The sequence below is a fragment of the Anopheles bellator genome, chromosome 1, assembly GCF_943735745.2.
Source record: "Anopheles bellator chromosome 1, idAnoBellAS_SP24_06.2, whole genome shotgun sequence".
NCBI classification, from domain to species: Eukaryota; Metazoa; Arthropoda; class Insecta; order Diptera; family Culicidae; genus Anopheles; species Anopheles bellator.
In genome coordinates, this window is record NC_071285.1 from 34,254,002 (window position 1) to 34,271,947 (window position 17,946).

At 42.4% G+C, this 17,946-nt stretch overlaps 2 protein-coding genes across 2 annotated transcripts; one reads left to right on the plus strand and one right to left on the minus strand.

The window, feature by feature from the left end:
• The first annotated feature begins 1,805 nt into the window (after window positions 1-1,805).
• On the plus strand, window positions 1,806-8,319 carry LOC131209902 (G-protein coupled receptor dmsr-1). The gene is made up of 6 exons (XM_058203060.1): window positions 1,806-2,198; window positions 3,636-3,804; window positions 5,050-5,176; window positions 6,453-6,647; window positions 6,712-6,933; window positions 7,998-8,319. The coding sequence occupies exons 1-6, from the start codon at window positions 1,806-1,808 to the stop codon at window positions 8,317-8,319; spliced, it is 1,428 nt and encodes a 475-aa protein (XP_058059043.1).
• Window positions 8,320-10,687: 2,368 nt separating this feature from the next.
• LOC131215477 (Bardet-Biedl syndrome 4 protein homolog) lies at window positions 10,688-13,187 on the minus strand. The gene is made up of 9 exons (XM_058209866.1): window positions 13,088-13,187; window positions 12,685-12,943; window positions 12,342-12,614; window positions 12,128-12,281; window positions 11,938-12,060; window positions 11,481-11,565; window positions 11,306-11,392; window positions 11,027-11,226; window positions 10,688-10,891 (listed from the first exon to the last, which is right to left on the minus strand). The coding sequence occupies exons 1-9, from the start codon at window positions 13,185-13,187 to the stop codon at window positions 10,688-10,690; spliced, it is 1,485 nt and encodes a 494-aa protein (XP_058065849.1).
• Between the last annotated feature and the right edge of the window lie 4,759 nt (window positions 13,188-17,946).

The window sequence follows — 17,946 nt, forward strand, 5'->3', positions numbered from 1 at the left end:
TTCGCGATTTTTTTATGAACCGGTAAGTATATTATATGTGCCATAACCATTATAACCAAGGTTGCTTGTAAACTTCCATGGCAGACCATAAACGGAAATGATCTCAAAGTAAAGGCTACAGATTCCGTTCCATTCAGCGCAGTAAATTCTACACAGTTAATGCGTGTGTAATGCCACGTCACGCCGGGATTGCACTCGTACTTGCAACAAAAAATCGCAGAACATATAGAGACATTTGGTACGAGTTGTTCCGAACAGATTGCCTTCGCATCAAATTACCCCAGCCAATGAGAGGCCATCATGAGATTCTATTTTTTGATACCAAGTGGATTAGGTGGAAAAGTATGGAACCATGATGTTACCGCATTGTCGCCAATCCGGTTGATGGCAGAAAACGGTGACCTTTTCTCGTGGCAGATTGAGATTGACCATTTTTATTTATGCCGTCTTTTATTGCGCACTTTAAGCTTTTTACGGTTATCGTTGCACGATTCACAATCGTTTCTTTGCAGCTCGTATGCAACTAGCAGCTGCTGCAGTCGTCTAAAAACGGGCGTTTTTGTACTGCAGACTGCAATCTTCCCGAGCAACATCATAAAGAATAATGTCTACCGTGCCGTTCTTCCGCATTACAGGAAACCAAAGGTTGGCCGACTGATGTTGGAAATGTAATTCGAACCGAAAATATGTTCAAGAAAACTGTTTATTAGGCTTTTCACGTTTGCTTCAGTGGGTTATTGAGTCTAGGCTCCAAACAGTCTATGCGGCCAAGAAAACCGAATTTAATCGTTTCTTTTGTTACTGGGCTTAATCGGGAAGCTGGTGCAACGGAACTAGTGCGTTGTTCAAGCTACAGAACTAATAAATAAAAAACCTCAGTCCTCGCTTTTCTTTTTACTCTTCAGACTGCTGCTCAGTACTCATAAGTACTTTTGTGTGACATTCGTTGGAATTCGTCGTAATGGTTTCACAGCTCACAGGATTTGTGTTGTAAAGGTTTGAATATGGTGAAAGATCTTACGCTTCAAATCTGTGAACGATTACATTTTATTTATTTATTTGATCTTGTGTAAAATTCTACAATTAAAGAGTGAAAATTTTTTTGCGCTACAAACTATTTAAAACCTAGAACATTATCATTTAAACCTACAGGTATTTTAAATTACATAATGGCCATTTAAATGTGATATACTTATTTATATGTATATAAAGATAATATTGAGTTGGAAATCGTCAAAAACGTCTGAATGAACAACTTTGTACGCTTAGGAATAGCTTCTGCTAAATCGGTGTGTGGGAAACGCAATCAGAGCTCAAAAGCAATCGCATTCTCATGAGCGGGGAAAAAAATGATGCAAGTTCTCTGATTTTCCAGTTCTATTATGTTTTCTACACCGTTACCAATTTGCTATTCTGTACAATTGATTTTCAGAAATTTCACTGAGAAAATTGCTGATAGATAATGATGACAAATGTTGATGACAAATTTTCAATTGTATAACTCTTCGAGGGAGGATTCTAGTCCGCTTTCAAAATTAGTCTTGACGATGCTGCTGATGCCAATTGGAGCCATTTCGGTGGGCATCCACGGTCCATTGCAGGATGCTGAACCAGTTCGTAATAAAGATCACAGTGATATGATAAATTAAAAACACAAACATCACACCTCGTAATGGAATGCTTTCTGTGTTATCCCATCGTCCTGGAAAACGGTACGATTTCTTTGCAGAAAATGGATTCTTTTGGCCTCAGGAACCGTGTGCACAGTCTAACGCCGCCTGGCGGCGTTGATTGATCCAGCGACCATGGAGAACAGCGTGGAGGAACGTGTCCTAGAATGGTTACACTACATCTACAGCAACGATACCGCGTCGGCCGTCGTGCTGAACGTCACTGAATTCCGGCGCCGACTGCTGTACATCCTCGATTCGCGGTTTTCCAGCATGGACGGCAACGTGAACTACTATCGGCACGCGTTCGAGTTTCAGAACATCACCGAGCACAACATCACCCAGGAGTACGTGAACGATTTTCTGGAGAAGCTATTCCAATCGCTGAACCGCCTGAACCGCACGTCCGGTTTGGACCAGCCGGAGCCCGACGAGGTGGACGCAACGAATTGCAGCGACTATTGCAAAGGCGCCGTCCGGGAAATTCTGCTCGAGTACAAATTGCTACACGGCTACATTTCACTCGTGGTAAGCCATTCGATCGTTGTTCGATTCAGTTGTCCCGAGCCTCATTATAGGCAGCCGGGCAGACGTTGATTTGTTTAGAGTTACACTGTTATTAGCACTTCATCCCCAACTGACCGTGCGGTGTGTCTCGGCTTGAAGATAATCACGGTTGACGACAGGGAAAATTAATCCCCAACATGGATGCACTGATTCGGAGAGATACGTATTGATCCAGACTGCGTTCAACAGAGAGCATAATCTCACCCAAAATAGGTTTTTGAGGATCTAAACGTTTACATCGAATGCTTCTTGTTCGACTGTGAGATGGAGTTTGAGGATGAAATTGATTCCGACGACAGTTGATGTGATCACAAAACCCAAAATTGTGCGGTTCATTGAGCACAAACGCTGTAGAATTGAGAAATGAAAACAAAATGCCATCTGCGTACGTTGCTTCTACCGTGTGTTTGTCAAAAACACATAACATTCCCTTTTATTCGTTCTTATTTTTATTGCTTTCAACAAACAGTTGCTGTGATTCTGTGTTTGTTGATTGTAAACAAATTGGTTCGACGGCCAATCCTGAAGGTAAATCCCTTGGGTTCGTTGGGTTGTTTGCTCGTACACTTGCGATTCGCAATATGATGGGGTCAAATATTCAGTGTTTCTGCTTTAGTCATCTGCGTAAATTGTGGGTGGATAAAGGTAGACAAATTTAAAACACTTCAATTATTTTGTCGATTCTCAGTTACCCTTTTCGAATGTAGTTTATTACGCCATAGGCTTTCAGCTACAAAACTTCTTATCATATTTGATTCCTTTGATACCTGTTCATGTATAAGAAACCAAATCAAACCCAAAATCACCTCAGAGTAAGTCACATTCTAATCCGTATTTCAAGACGTGTTATCGTATAATCCGTTTTAAGTTACTAAGGCATGATTTATAATAAACACATACGAAACCGTATAGGGTATTGTATTTGATGTGTCTTTAAACAGTCATGTTTTGGTACGCAATTCCGCAACATGATAGAGACTGTGCATAATATGTAAATGTTACAGCATAAAATAGCGACAAAAGTTTGGAGTGTGGCGACATGAAAAATCAAGTCTAGAACGAAATTATAACGGTTTAAATTCTGTTTAAATGAACGAATGTATTTCGTGTAAGTTTTCTAGTAAGCCGATCATTTCCAACTAAAAACTTTACGCCGAAGAGAAATATGATTTCTCTTTCATATCAAACATAGTTTCACGCGAGCTTATCTTTCCAACGTCCAATGATAAATCTCTCGTGTTCTCGTACAGAAAGATAAATGCCCTGACAGTGTTGCCTTTGACGGGAACAAAATTTATTGCATAGCACTATCAATTCATTCTCACGTCTTTATCGACACTGCGTATTCAATAATACTTTTTCATAGGTTTTTCAACAATGTTATAAATATCTTTGCAGATATGCATTTTTGGTACCATCGCCAACATACTCAACATTATAGTTCTCACGCGAAAAGACATGAACAAAGTGCCCATAAATCGTATTCTAAAATGGCTCTCAGCGACAGATATGTTTGTGATGATGGAATACATCCCTTTTGCATGTTACATGTATTTGATACTCCCGGGTAAGTCCTCTAGATTTAGAGTCGTCCCAGTTACTTTGCTTATTATCATATCTATGTTATTGTAATATTTTCGTTTAACATATCAAATGTAATAAGATCGAAAGCTGATGGCTGCCTTTCAAAGAAGCATTGGTAACCAAAAGCTTGTAATCGTGGTAGCTATAACGGTACGCTAACCCACACATAATTCTTTTCCCATAGATTGCAAACGTCGTCTACCGTCGTGAACAATTGTTCCTATTCTCACGCTTTACATAGATGCTCGTTCTGCATGAGCGACGTCGTAAGCTGAGCCGATCTTTTTTCCAAGAACTGTTGTCATAAAACGGTGTCAATAGGATTAATGCCAATCTTTCCCCCACACTGAATTGCAACATGTTCCCCGTCGTTGCGTCTCAGTGGAACGCCATTCAGAATTATCGTTTCTCGACAGTCTAATTATTGTCACCAAAACAAACATTCGCAATATTTTCAATCACGTCAAACGCATGAGGTATATCGTTTTTATCTTGGCTGCTTCCGAGATGAGGCTCTCTGCTCTTGTAAAGCTTGCCAAATTCGTATCGATTGAGTCGAAACTATGCTACCACACCGAGGAGGATGATTTTCACGGAACTGTGGCCAAACTGCTCTTGGTTGGTTTGTGTGTGCCTGTTCCACTTCAGTACGGAAATACGCTCCATATGCGTCAATTAATCATCTACCGATGACACGCTGAAAATATTCTGACATCTTGCGTTTGATAAATTATTGCGATGAGCCGAGATCGAACGTAAACTACACCGCTCAATAGCATATCTAAGCAAGTAGGAATCAAATGAAGGGTTGAAACGTAATTTTGCTACATCTCACGGTCTCTGAACTGACGAGATTTTCCAGAAGGTCTCCAATCCAAATGACTTTTTTCCTTGACAGGCGCATTTGTTTCTTTATTCACAAACAGAAATCGGAATATAGATCGTTAGTCATATATCTATGAATCGTTCTTTGATTTATGAAATCTCGTACAGATGCAGAACGGAAACATGCGGTATAAGTTTTGAATAAAAATGTCTTTACATCCATTCTAGATAAAATTTCTTTTTGACATTGTTTACGTTCTAATATAATTATAACAATTATATTATCATTGTTATTTTCAAATAAATGCCAATAAATCTTACGAAATTAAGCAAACATATTACTCTTTAATTGCCATCAAGTTCATTAACTGCAAATATGTGGTCTTCGCTATATTCTTTCCAGACCGCAGAGACTATCCGTACTCGTGGGCCGTATACCTGATGTTTCACATGCATTTCACTCAAATTCTGCACACCATCTCTATACTGTTGACGGTTACATTGGCCATTTGGAGATACATAGCTATAAAGTAAGTTTACTTCACATCGCGTACGAAGAACCGATCGATTTGCTAGAGCTCTTGAGCTGCATGTGAACGGACTTTCTGTCAAGGTTGATGACTACAATCTCGTATCGTTTTATTCAACATCATACAAGCCGTAACAAACGCCATTAACTCATCTACATGCAGGAAAAAATCATTCTTATCAATCTATCACAAATTTGCCTTTAAAATTACTGTGTTTTGTTACATTTTGACATTTGGATGGCCATTAGTTATGACACTTCCGTTATCGATAGAACCAAAAAGGGGTGGTTATCGAAAAAACTGCCATTGATTTCGGAAAGTTCTTTCGTATTTATATTTAGGCCAGAAAACATTGATGCAGGTTCTCTTTTCAACTTCAATTTGCCCCAATCTCTTGCTGCTTTAAGCATCATTATTAATACGAGTTCTTTTGGTGGTGACAAGCTATTAAAGCTAATTTGTTATTTTTTCAACGAAAGTCAACAACAAGATGAAAAAAGCATTTGACTTGCAATCTTTTCCCTAGCCCCATTTTGGTTAAATTAGGCTGGCCAAATTGTTTCGACGTCCTCGAGCGAATTAGGTTAATTGACGTTGTTCAGTGTTCGCAATAACTGCCACTGCAGTTGACAAGCTCATCCGGATTCTCTTTCTTGGCTTCCCCATGATCTTGCCCACATCCTAGGGACCGAATCCCATCTCTTACATCTTACTTTGTCAGGGCTTGAATATGACGGAAGATAACATTTTCTGTGCGCTACTAGTGTTTCTCGTTACATTTATGATTTCATACTTTGCAGTCTTTAAGCATGTCGACCAAGTTTCCGGGTTCAATTTTGCCTTTGAATTTTGCGACTAATTACTTTCCTTTCCAGCATAGTATTTTTCGTTTCACCATGAATGAAGTGTAGGTGCAGATTCGTGTAAATTTTGCTGCTATTGCTGGCAACGCCCAAAGTAACTATATCTCAAGTAACTTCTGTAATGAAAGTGTTCATACGTTTTTCTTCTATATGTCTCGTAACACTGGCAGAGCAAGCAATACTTTAAGTATATCATTTAGCCTTGTAGATGGTGGTGGGATGGTGTGTAGTGTTTTAAGGTTAAGGCCAATCTGGATTTAACGATAAACATACAGTAACATAAAAGTCCTACGCATCGATCGTCCTACGCTCATTTCGCACAACCAACATAACCCATTCGCAGTCGCCCATTGACGGAAATCGTTTCAAACGATATCGTTGATTTCAAGTGCTCCTTTCTCTGTCCGCGTCAGACATCCGCACGGTTCGCTGGCCATCTACGCTCAATCGAACTACGGCCAGGCAATTGCCCTGTGCTACATCCTGGCGCCGATCCTGTGCTTTCCAACCTATTTTGTTTTCACGATACGCCAGACGCTCGTCTTAGAAGGCGACACCCATCTGGTGCTTTACCATTTGGACGCGGACGAAAATACCATCATCTACCGGTAGGGCCTTCCGTTCCTCCGCTCGTAGCGAACCCCCCGTTCATTGGTTCCACTTTACGGCTAGGTACAACTTTTGGATTCACTCCGTGATTATCAAGCTGCTGCCCTGCATCATTCTGACCGTCATCAGCTGTGTCCTGATACAGGTGCTGTGTAAGGCCAGCAAGCGACGCCTGAAGCTGAAACAGGGCGATGGAAACTACTCCAAAACTGGCGCTTCCTCGGTGACTCCGCAAAGCGGCGGAGGAGCTAGTTGTGTTCCACCACCCACCAGCAACGGAAATCGGTAAGCATAACCCCAACGCTGTGTGTATTTGTAGAGCAGAGTTGGCAAAGAGTAGCCTAGCGAAAACAGCGTTTCGTAAGCATAACGTTGCTTGGCTTATTCCGGGACGCATTCAAATGTTTAAAACTGCTCGTTACAGGGTAACAGGGTTTATCCAGATTATTGAAAGGATAATTTGGTTTTAGCACATAATTTGATACAGCTAATTAACAGTTTACGAGTTCAAAACAGTTTTCTATATCTATTTCCATAATATTTCCATGACATTTCGATTATATTTGAAATACAACGTCAACGTTAAATACAATATCAACTACAACGTGCGTCATCCTCCTCTCGCACTCGTAAAGTTACCCATTTTTTGCAACCACGCTTACAGTCAATTATTGTGGCTGATTAAGCATTTTCCTGCCTGATTAATACGTAAAGTAATATAAACACGGCCGTATGGTGCTATTTTAAAAAGTCCGGACAGGTTATTTTTAATTCGCTCGAACAACGCTAACGTATGCATCGTAAACAAGTTTACTGCTTCATTAACCCAATTACAGGCCCATTATGATTTCGGTTCGTTAACAGAAAGGTTACAGCGAAACATTTTTAATGCATCCCATGAAGTGCTCGTTTTCGGCATACAGAGTGCAACAAGGAGGTTCGAACATCAGAGCAATAAAACAATTTGTTCAAATTATTCCAAGGTCAATTCGTTGGATACTTTTCAATCACTGCACCACACCATATATTTGTGAATATACCTGGATATTTGGTGTTAGGGACATTATTTAGGGACAGCAATACCAAACAGCTGTTAAATTTGGACAGTTCTGCAAAGTTCTATAAGCTTTGATAACGCGCTATGCCGAGCGCAATGACTCAAATCGGTCGAGATTGGAAATGGGAAATTAGCAAACAGTGAATGTTTCCAGTCTCTGCGCCATAAACAGCTTGGACCAATTTAGCACTGAAAAATAAGTTAATGAGACATGGGTATCGCCATGGCAGGAGACATTTTCTGCATCATACTATTTTTGTGCTCTCTTTCCATGCCGACGCAACCACGTTAGTCATCCCAAAACGGATCGCCGAGCCGACCGCACGACAACACTGCTCGTGGCGGTCCTGTTGCTGTTCCTGTTCACCGAATTTCCCCAGGGCATCCTGGGGCTAATGAGTGGAATGCTCGAGAAGTGTTTCTTCCGCCGCTGCTACGGGCTGTTCGGGGAGGCGATGGACCTGCTAGCCTTAATTAATGCTGCCATCGGATTCGTCCTCTACGGCCTCATGTCGAAGCAGTTTCGGACGAGCTTCAAGTCGGTTTTTTTCAAAACTCCAACCCATAGGGCCGAGACTACGCCTATGACCGGTATCACGACCACGTGTGTCTGATCGCTGCTGTCTACCATCACTGCCCAGCCCCAGCAACATCACCCGTAGCGACATATTCTGTAACGCCACCGGCAACCATTCATCCAACCATCAACACAATTATATTCAGTAGACCAACGCTCATGGCAACACTTTGAGGCTTTCTGCTCCGTCGAGGTACAGCACAATTGCGATTGCTCAATTCAGCTCATTATGTAGGTTAGTCGGTTGGAATGACACCGCATACCGCTCACTGGTGGTGGTTCCGGCGGTCTAAAGGAACAACCGTGAGAAGTTGCAAATGGTAGACCAATAGCCGTTGGCGAATGCTGCCCACTCCCCCGGGTGGCCGTTAAAGTAGCAGTAGTTCTATCTGCAACACTTGTTTCGTTCCCGCGCTATGCGTGCGCCTCTGGTAGAGGGGTTTTTGTATGTCCAAACCAAACAATGCAACGTAAGGAAAACCAGCATAAGAAATATATTTACAATCCCGCGCAAAAAACCGTTCACCAGCCATGGGTTGGAGTTGTGATGATCATTGAAACCGGTGCCATAGTGTGTACATAGGTCGAACGAGACCGCGAAGAGAAATGTGAAAGTAATTTCTAACTTCAAGCGAGTGTTACCGACATTGCCGAGTGAAATGTTATTAAACCGACAAGTAATGGGCGATGGGGAGAAGGATTGCTTACACTCGTTAGACGCTACAAAATAAAGTTAATAGCCAATCGTTTTAGAAGATCCATTGAAATTGTATATCACTTTTGATGATTACGACGCGAGTTGAATTCGAAGAAATAATTTTTTTTTGACAAACCAACCACGGGAAACGAATATTGTTTTAAATTTCTCGATAGCTTTAGAAGCTAGGGAGTAAATAGTGATAGGTGTCTCTTGAAACCGTTCAGGGACTCAGTCAGCTTGTGGCCATAACGAAAAGCCAATGAATAATGAATAGATTAAGCATTGCTGTCGTCATTGGTGTAAAACTAAGAAACCAAGCGAGGAAGATACAATGTCCCCTAGTGTTAAGCTTGTAACTGGCGACTCAATATTGTTTCACTCCCACCGCGAAAAAATCAATCCGAGAGGAGACACGGTTTCTACTCCCCGTTTCTTCTCCACTCTCCTTTGCAATGTCCAAGAAAAGGTCCACTGAGCCCCAAATCTTTCCTTGGACATTGGGTAACGGAAGTGTGGGAACTTAGGTGTGTACACGGAATCGATCAATTGGTGCTTTGTTATCCCTTCTCCCAATTCCATAGTATGAATTGTTCCACATGAACTCAACGTAGCCAACTGCATTGTCGATTATTGTAGGCAAAGAGGAACAAAATAACAACGAAACGAGTTTCAATCAGTGCAGATGCACTAGGACCAGCCTCTAGCCAGTCGCCAGGGATTTGAGGGAAGTAACGTACGACTCGCAATATATCAATTCATATATACTCTCATGCGGCTGCACGGACGGACTTATGCATCTCGTGATAAAGCTCCATATTTAGGAGAGCTTATACAAATGGAAGAACAATAGCGGTATAGATGAACCAAACCCGCGGGTTGAAACAGTTTCAAATTATATAAAATCGAATTTAAAACGATGGGCAGTATTTTTGAGATTACTAAGATAAGTCTAACTACGATAAGACGCAACATAAATCAATGAAACAGAAATGGATGGCGAGACACATTTTATTGTCTTGCAGCCGTGCACCGAAACGAGCACGTGTTTTGCATATTAAAATTTTAAGAAAACAATTCGCATTTCTCCACCTATATGTGTCAGTCAGCAGACCAATGAAAAAGCCCAAAAATGCCCAAAAATACCATGTTTAACGTTGTTGTAGTTGAATATTTATATATTTTCGCCAGATTCATTGTACTTCCAGCTGACGATTGGCCAATACCTCTTACTTGGTGTTTACGTTAAACGCTCTCCAAATTGTGTTGTATTTTCGTACCAGGTAAAATAAAAGGTTTATTCTGTGGTTTACCAAACGAAACGCTGTACGATTGAAATTTGCGAGAACGTTTTTTGTCCCATGTCGTTTTACACAATACTCAAGGGTACCTCAAGAACCACAGGTTCCCTTTTTTTTGTTTTTCATCGCAGCGAGAACGAGCATTTCTCAGTCCGCAATCAGAGTGTCGGCCAGGTTAATAGGATTTCACATAATGCGACGCTCAATGGTAAAATTATGCGTCGCCAGTCTTAAACCCCTCGCTCGAATTACGGGTCATCCGGCCATCGTAATCAGGTCCCAGAATCTGTAGTTTACTTCGTTCGCGGAATAATATTATTGGATCATAAGACAAGTTACTAACGAGTTTTCCTTTTCGTCCATTCCTTTCACGCAGTCCTGCTAAGCCAGCCGTTGCCTTATGGACATCACAGCAGATCGCCATCAAAATTGTTTCCCTCCTTCGGATCATCAAGCGTAGCTAATGATTCATCCATCGCGGTTTGTCCATCCTTTAGGACCCTCGGTGCGGGTTCATCGGTGAGTCCGGTTTCCGGTTCGATCGGGTTAGGTACCGGGCCGCGGGCAACCACCATGAGCGCTCCGTTCAATCTGTCGGCCATCTTCAGATACTGCAAGTGGAACTCGGACAGAACACAGAAGAAGCATAAATATAGGTGATCCCTTTTCCCCGTTTTGTTCCACGCAAAAAAACCTCAGTTCTCTTCTGTCGCATAATGTTTCGTGCGCCATCAAACCATACTCACCTCACGGTGAACGGTAATGTGCTGCGTCATCTCCAGAAAGTTGCTCAAGTACATCACGGCTTGATCGAGCTTGCCGACTTCGTAGCAGTACAGGGCAAAGTTGAGATAGATGAGCGGATTTTTGATGGCCTCCGGCAGCATGGTCGACTTTTCCAGCGACAAGTAAGCATTTCCCGGATCGTTCAAATGCCGCAAGCACGCTGCGGAAAGAGAAATTGAGCGCGACAAAGCTGCATCGGAAGGCTGTTCTGGTTCGCTGACATTAGACACTGCACTTACTTCCGAGCAACATGTAGCACTCGGCGTTCTCCGGGCGCAAGCTTATGGCGGCCGCAAGAGTCTGGAACGCGCTTACGTACTGTTGCGCTTCGTAGTGAAAAACACGAAAACAGCTCGTGAAAAAAACACTACCACATCGTGATATCATCTGTCCTACGGCGAACGATATTCTTACCCGTCACCAGCACCAGCCCAAGGTTGTAGAGTGCGTTAAAGTTTAAAGGTGACGTCCACACGGCTTTCTTGAGACACGAAATCGCCTGTGAGAAAGTAAAGCGAGCCGAACGAAATATTAAACAGTTACTTCACAGATTTCAGAGAACGGAAGAGCCACGTGCCGCACGCATCCCTTTGGGAAAATGAGCAAACTTTTTCAGACCGGCTTAAAGGTACAGGTCGAGCGAAGTTCAGGTCTAGAAAGTAGAAAGTTCTGGCGCGCAATTAACAGCGGCTCGTAATAAATCGCAATAACCGACCCAAAACCAAATGAAGCATAGATCGAATGGTTGATTGGACTTAAGGGCGTCAAGCTTCTACTGAACGTAGGAGATTTGCAGTAATCCTTTGGCAACGTTACGCCAACTGTGGCGTAGGGCAAACGTGTAAAAATTAAAGCGAATAACGATACGTACTGCGATGAACTTTTGTTTTTTGAAAAAACACAGCCCTATGTTGCTCCACACTTCGCAGCTCTCGTCCGGAAGATTCGATATCTGCTTGTACTTGTTCAATGCTCCGTCTATGTCATTTTTGGACTGTGCGGGTAAGACAAAGAGACAGATTACCGATTCCGTCACCAAAATGCGGAATAGTATTCCAAACCTGCAGAATTGACCCCAACGCTAGCAGGGCGTTGGTATGCTTGGTGTCGCTGGCCGTCGCGTCGAGCAACTTCTCGAACGCCCGTTGGTATTCGTTGATCTTCAGATACAGTATCCCGATCTGTGTCATCAGAGCCACATCGTCTTGGGTTACACTGCCGACAGAAAAGTGGAATAAATTCTGAGCCGAATCTACCAGCGAATCGGCAACTTACAGCAAACAGTTCTCTATCATTTCGATCGCTTTGATATTGTCGCCTTCCTCGATGTAGATTTCGGCCAAAATCTTGTAGCTTTCCACGTGTTTGCCGCAGGTGACGGCCTGGTTGAGGTAGTGCTTTGCTTCGGCCAGACCTGCCCGCGGCAGACCAAACTCTTTATGGTAAAGTTCGCCGATGTGATGATAGATTTCAGGGTCCGGGCGCTCGAGCAAGCTTTCGGCCTTCAGAAACACTTCCAAAGATTTTTTGAACTTCCCAATTGTGTAACTGCCAAAAACAATGCCAAAGACAGAAATCAAAATCCTTTCACACAAACCCACGCCCAACCCCAACTAACAGCGTTTTGGCGAGCTCCTTGTAGTTTTCGGGCTCCCTCCTGTTGGCCGCAATCGCTTGCTGGAAGCAGCGTATGGCTTCGGCGGCGTTGCCCTCGTCGCGCTGAATCAGCCCCTTCATGTAGTGCAAATACTCCTTGTCGTAGCAGATGGCGAGCTGACGATCGATCAGCTTCTTGCAGTGGCCGTACAGCTTTCTGCTGTACAGTCCGTGTATCAGCCAGTTCATGTGTCGGTTCGTGACACTCCGTGGATTCATACCTGCCGCGTTAGAGGTGACAAGTGATTTTAATTTAATGCTTAATGGTCAGTCTCGACGACACCTTCCCGACCACCGCATGTGGTCAGCGAACGGTAGCCACTAGCCTTTGATGCCTTGCATCCCACGCAGAGCCGAACACTTACCCAACCGCGACGAGCCGTGCTGCTTGCCGGCTTCTACGCTTGATGTGGTGGCTTCGTGTCCTCGCCCATTGCAATACACGTACCGTCCTCCGTCGGTCATCGTCGGTCGTTCTAATTTATGCAATAATTTTTCGCCTTTTTCTTGCCGCGTTTTCTTCAACACACAAAACCGCTGCTGGTCAGTGGCGCCTGCGAAAAACACCGACTCTTGCTCCGAGGATGACGGTTCCGTTTGTTGTGTGGCTCGTTGCCCCGGGATACCGAACCTGGGTGGCGGTGGTTTCTTTGCCAACCGGCGTCGCCGTCCACCATTAATACATACGCAATCAGTGAGCAGCGCGCAATTCAAGATTTTACGTTTTGCAGAGAAAAAGGTCAGGGGTGCGTTTCGAGGATTCATATTTCGCTAAATTATGAACGAATTTACAGTTTTCAATTTGCAACACAAGTGGCTCGTGAATCCTTATCGTGACGGTGCATTCTTACCCATTTCAGATATAAAAAATTTATCGTTTACGGGTGGCTATTCCCAAAAAACCTTATAATTTTGTATTTACCATTATTGTTATTATATTGTTAATATTATATTATTATGAGTTTTATTGTTATTGGGTGTTATCGTATTGTTATCGTAATTTTTATCTAATACATACGAAAGGAATCGGAAAGAAATTGTTCTAGATAGTACACTTTTGTCAAAATTATATTCCAGCCAAGTGCTTCCAGCCTGCCGAGTAGTCTCAAAATCATTTTCATCATTTGGGCAACAATATGGTGGCTTTCGATATGTGCAACAATGAATCAGTGTCAATGAAAGATGATCAGTAACAATACATTAATCTTTGTCTAGTCAGTCGAATTTCCTTCGAATTGAATTGGAAAGAAATTGGTCCCCGAAAAAAATCGGAGAGGAAAATAAGGTAACACTCGTAGCAATGCACGAAAGAAAGTCGGTGTCTGTCGGAAGCTTCAGGGAAAACATTTGGGAAAACGTTACTCGTGCTTTTCTTCTCGATCTGCCGCAGAGGTTGTCGCATGCTGCGCCATTTCTTGGGCAGACGACCCAAAAAAAATCTGTTTTCTGGAGCTGCAAAAATACTAGGGGAACAAGAGCGATTTGTACGCCAAGTTGCACGCAATATTATGTACAATCTTTTGTGTACAGCTTGTACATCATGCACCGTAAAATTGTACTAAAAATTGTGACACTGAAAATATTGTTTGGCCGTATCACGCAATTTTTTAATACAAGATTAACAAACAAGATTGCATATAACGTTGCAAGCAACATTGCGTACATGTTTTGGAAACCATATGTTACGTGCAATATTGCATGCAAGTCACTGGTGCTAGGAGTACAGTGGCCCACTTTGACCCACCTGTGCTCTGGAACATCTGACAAACAGGAAGCTTCTGTCGTGAAGCGGTCTTGTACATACATTTAAATAAATCCAGTTCACTAATGCCATAGCAGCGATAAATCCTATCCCAATGCGCAGAATTTTGACGGACTGATAATACCTCTATACCAAGAAGTAGGCATCTAGTTGAGAAGGAAAGCAATCGTGATCGATCGGACCAACTCAGGAGTTGGACAGCAGGGCGAGTGAATTTCCGTTGGATGACCTGGAGCCTGTTGGAGAAAGTAGTAGTGGAGGGATACAAGGTAACGTTGCCATTCTAGATCACGGAACGAACGATTTGGTAGTACTAAGACACATAGTACTGCTACTTCCTTAGCTTGCTACTACAATCGCCAAGCATGTCCATGTCCTACACACATAGAGTTACACAATTGTTTCGACAGTCTGAAGATATCGAATAGTCTGTTTGCTTTAAACAAAATGTTTCAAATAAAGAATATGTTATTTGAAAGTAAGCTTATTGCCGAGGTTTAAAGCCAAGTCATGCGTCGCATTACACCGTGTCACGGGCAGTCCGTCTAAGGAATAATCGAATCGTACCAATCGAAAATTGTTTTGTCTTCAGTGTAAAGTAATCGTCGGCAGTATCTAGTTACAGAGATTACGTCGTTGACAAATAGCATAACAGTTCCATAAGGCTGTTGCTGTCTACCGTTTTGGCATTAATTTATGGTGATTCGATGAGAGTACAGAGCGCGACAGATTACCGAAAGAACATCAGGAGTCCACGATGAACTCGAGAACCTTCGCCCATCTTATGGATAAAGTCATCAATTGTTTAATTATTGCCATAACGACATAATACTATATTGCAGTTCCAATGTTCTTTATTTCAGCATCTCACTGTTTATGATTGACAATCGTCGCTAGGGGCTACATGGTAATAAAGTTTATTTGTTTGTTACTGTTTACTGTCTCATAACCGTTATTTGCAGCTCCGGTACATTCCAAAAAAACGACCCATAATGCATTGTTAATCGCATGTTATTTTACCTCGCAAGACACACCACTTGCGGGTACTTGCATCAGTTGGTAACGCGAAGGTGAAAATATTCATAAGATTTTAATATTTTCGCTGTTGTGATTTAGTTCGTGACTGTTCGTGGAATAGAAGAGCCCTACAGTGATTTGTTCAATCAAGATTTATGTTTATCGTATCCACTACTTTAAAATGCTCACATACAACGAGTACATCTACATCGCTAACCAGATATGATACGGACAAATTAGCATTGCAAGTTCCTACTGGCTAATGGGTGCAGCTTGAGTACATCGGTTCGCCTCTGTTTTCTGCGTTATTTGTCTCAACAAGTCTAAAACACTTCATCAACTAGTAAATATATAACGGGACAACCAATGCGTCTGTACGAAAGGTTAGTAGCAAAACGCCATTTTCTGTTGCAGAAAGTTGTTTGATTGTAGAAATCGGTTAACAAACAATGGTTGATTGTCGGTGCTAGAAAAAGGTTCAGTTTACTACTAGACTCTCTCCTGCTCGTATCTCCCTCCTTAAAGGTATTTCAGATCAGTGCCAGTGACGTAAAATATATAGTATAATAGTAGTACCCAGTTTGGTTGCTTTCTTCGAAAGGTGATTGGCTTCGTGGCGTTACGTTTAATATTATGTTGCTTTTTAGACACACCACAGATGATTTAGACTTTACGGTACAACTTGTTAATGACCTCTGTTCATTCCGCGATGCAATCACACGCATAATGCGACCGTTGGTATGTTGTATTCTTATTGAAGCCTCCGATAAAATCGTTAGACATTAATGTTTTAGAAAGAACATCCATTTCCACTAAACAGTGCCACAAAACGGTGAGTTCTGTTCTATTACCGCATCAAGCATATTAAGGTTGCTGTGAGCAGCGAACTGGCTTGGCTTATCGTTTTGCTATGCTATAAATCGTTTGTTTGCTTTTTTATATATTGGGAGGTTTACTTTTGTAATATCATAACATCCTTCTACTTCATAACACACAAATACTACGGTCCTTTCGTAATCGTAATGGAAAACTGTTTGGAAAACTGTGCAGCAATTGCTAACTTATTGCAGCAATACTTGGAAAGTACTGCACACGAGCTTTGCATCGCAATGTCTAACACGCCGCCAAATAAGAGAAGCTTTTTTGATGCCACCTGCTGTACGGCTCCGATTGCTGCACATTCGTTCTTTTCACGGCCTTCCAATGAGCTTTAGAAATGGTATTTAGAAGCTTTCTCTAAAACGAACAAGAAACTAAATTTTCCTTAAGGCGCATGAGCGAAAATTACGATTACGAAGAGAGCTTTCGGTACTTTCGAGATCCGCTTTGCTCAAAGCTCCATATCGACCAGCTTTTTGGCCACTACCGTGTGGCGGAAGGATAACAGCTAAGGAAGCTCCTCCAGGGCTCCAGTTGAAGTCCTCGGTTGAGCTTGAGTAAAGCATTCGGCAAGAAACGTCCTGGAATGTAATCTAAAGTCTGTTCCTACAGTGCTTCGGGATTTGCGGATCAGCAAAACATCGTCTCAAAAAAGCTGAGTTCCGCGAAAGGCAAACAGTTCAATAGCTATTCTGTTGTTTGTTAATGTGACCATACCGTGCGCTATCCAGTGTAACTTAATCAGCTAGAACATCTGCAATGAAGAGAGTAGGAACCGTGTGAACTGTTGAGATCTTTCTTTGGGTCTCTCGCAGGCACTACGGATGCAAAAGTAAGACGTAGCAAGTTTGATGTTAAAGCAAGCAGTAGCGTAAGTGAACAGAATGATCAAAGACGAGCGAGCGTTGAAAATGCAGTAAATGGAAAATGAGAATAACTGTATGAATACTACTTACGTAAAGCACCGAAGCCAAGGCCAATCGAAGAAGTGCTGCAACGCTCTCTAGAGAGTGTGGAAGCGATACTGGTACGCTAGAGGTTGAAAGGTGTGCTACACATGCTATAAACTCGACACACTAATCGAAAGAACACTAGTAATGGCTAGTTTTAACGTCCATGGAGAGTAATCGGGGAAAGCAGTGATTCTACGGGACTCTAAACTTCTAGCTACGGTAGAGAGACCAAGTGCTGAGTTTCGGTAACAAATTGACTAGAATTACGGCAGTAGATCGGAATCTGCAGAAAGGTAGTACATTAGAAGAAAACCAAGCAAAGTAGAGAGATAGCAAAGCATAGGTTCAACGGAGCAAAGGAGGGGGCACCAATTACTAGTAGCGAACCCTCTCGCCAACCTCCCTATCTGACTTTGTCCGGCGATGCTTCTGGACGGGAGCGACATGCACGGTTAGATAGCCAATTTCATCTTTGTGTCCCTACCAATTGACCCACGCATCAATAGAAGATCTGTGGTTCAAGCTAGAACTTGAAGCATCGCTCTCAGATAGGTCACAAACGTTAGCCAAGGCGAGCAATAGACGTAGGCAGCGGCAGCAACAGCGTTAAAGC

Coding starts and splice junctions, on each gene's coding strand:
- LOC131209902 (XM_058203060.1), top strand. CDS start 1,806: ATGGAGAACAGCGTGGAGGAACGTGTCCTAGAATGGTTACACTACATC. Junction 5,177..6,452: donor TGGAGATACATAGCTATAAA/GTAAGTTTACTT, acceptor TGTCCGCGTCAG/ACATCCGCACGGTTCGCTGG. Junction 6,648..6,711: donor GAAAATACCATCATCTACCG/GTAGGGCCTTCC, acceptor CTTTACGGCTAG/GTACAACTTTTGGATTCACT.
- LOC131215477 (XM_058209866.1), bottom strand. CDS start 13,187: ATGACCGACGGAGGACGGTACGTGTATTGCAATGGGCGAGGACACGAA. Junction 12,944..13,087: donor GCACGGCTCGTCGCGGTTGG/GTAAGTGTTCGG, acceptor CTAACGCGGCAG/GTATGAATCCACGGAGTGTC. Junction 11,393..11,480: donor TGGGCTGGTGCTGGTGACGG/GTAAGAATATCG, acceptor TTCACTACGAAG/CGCAACAGTACGTAAGCGCG.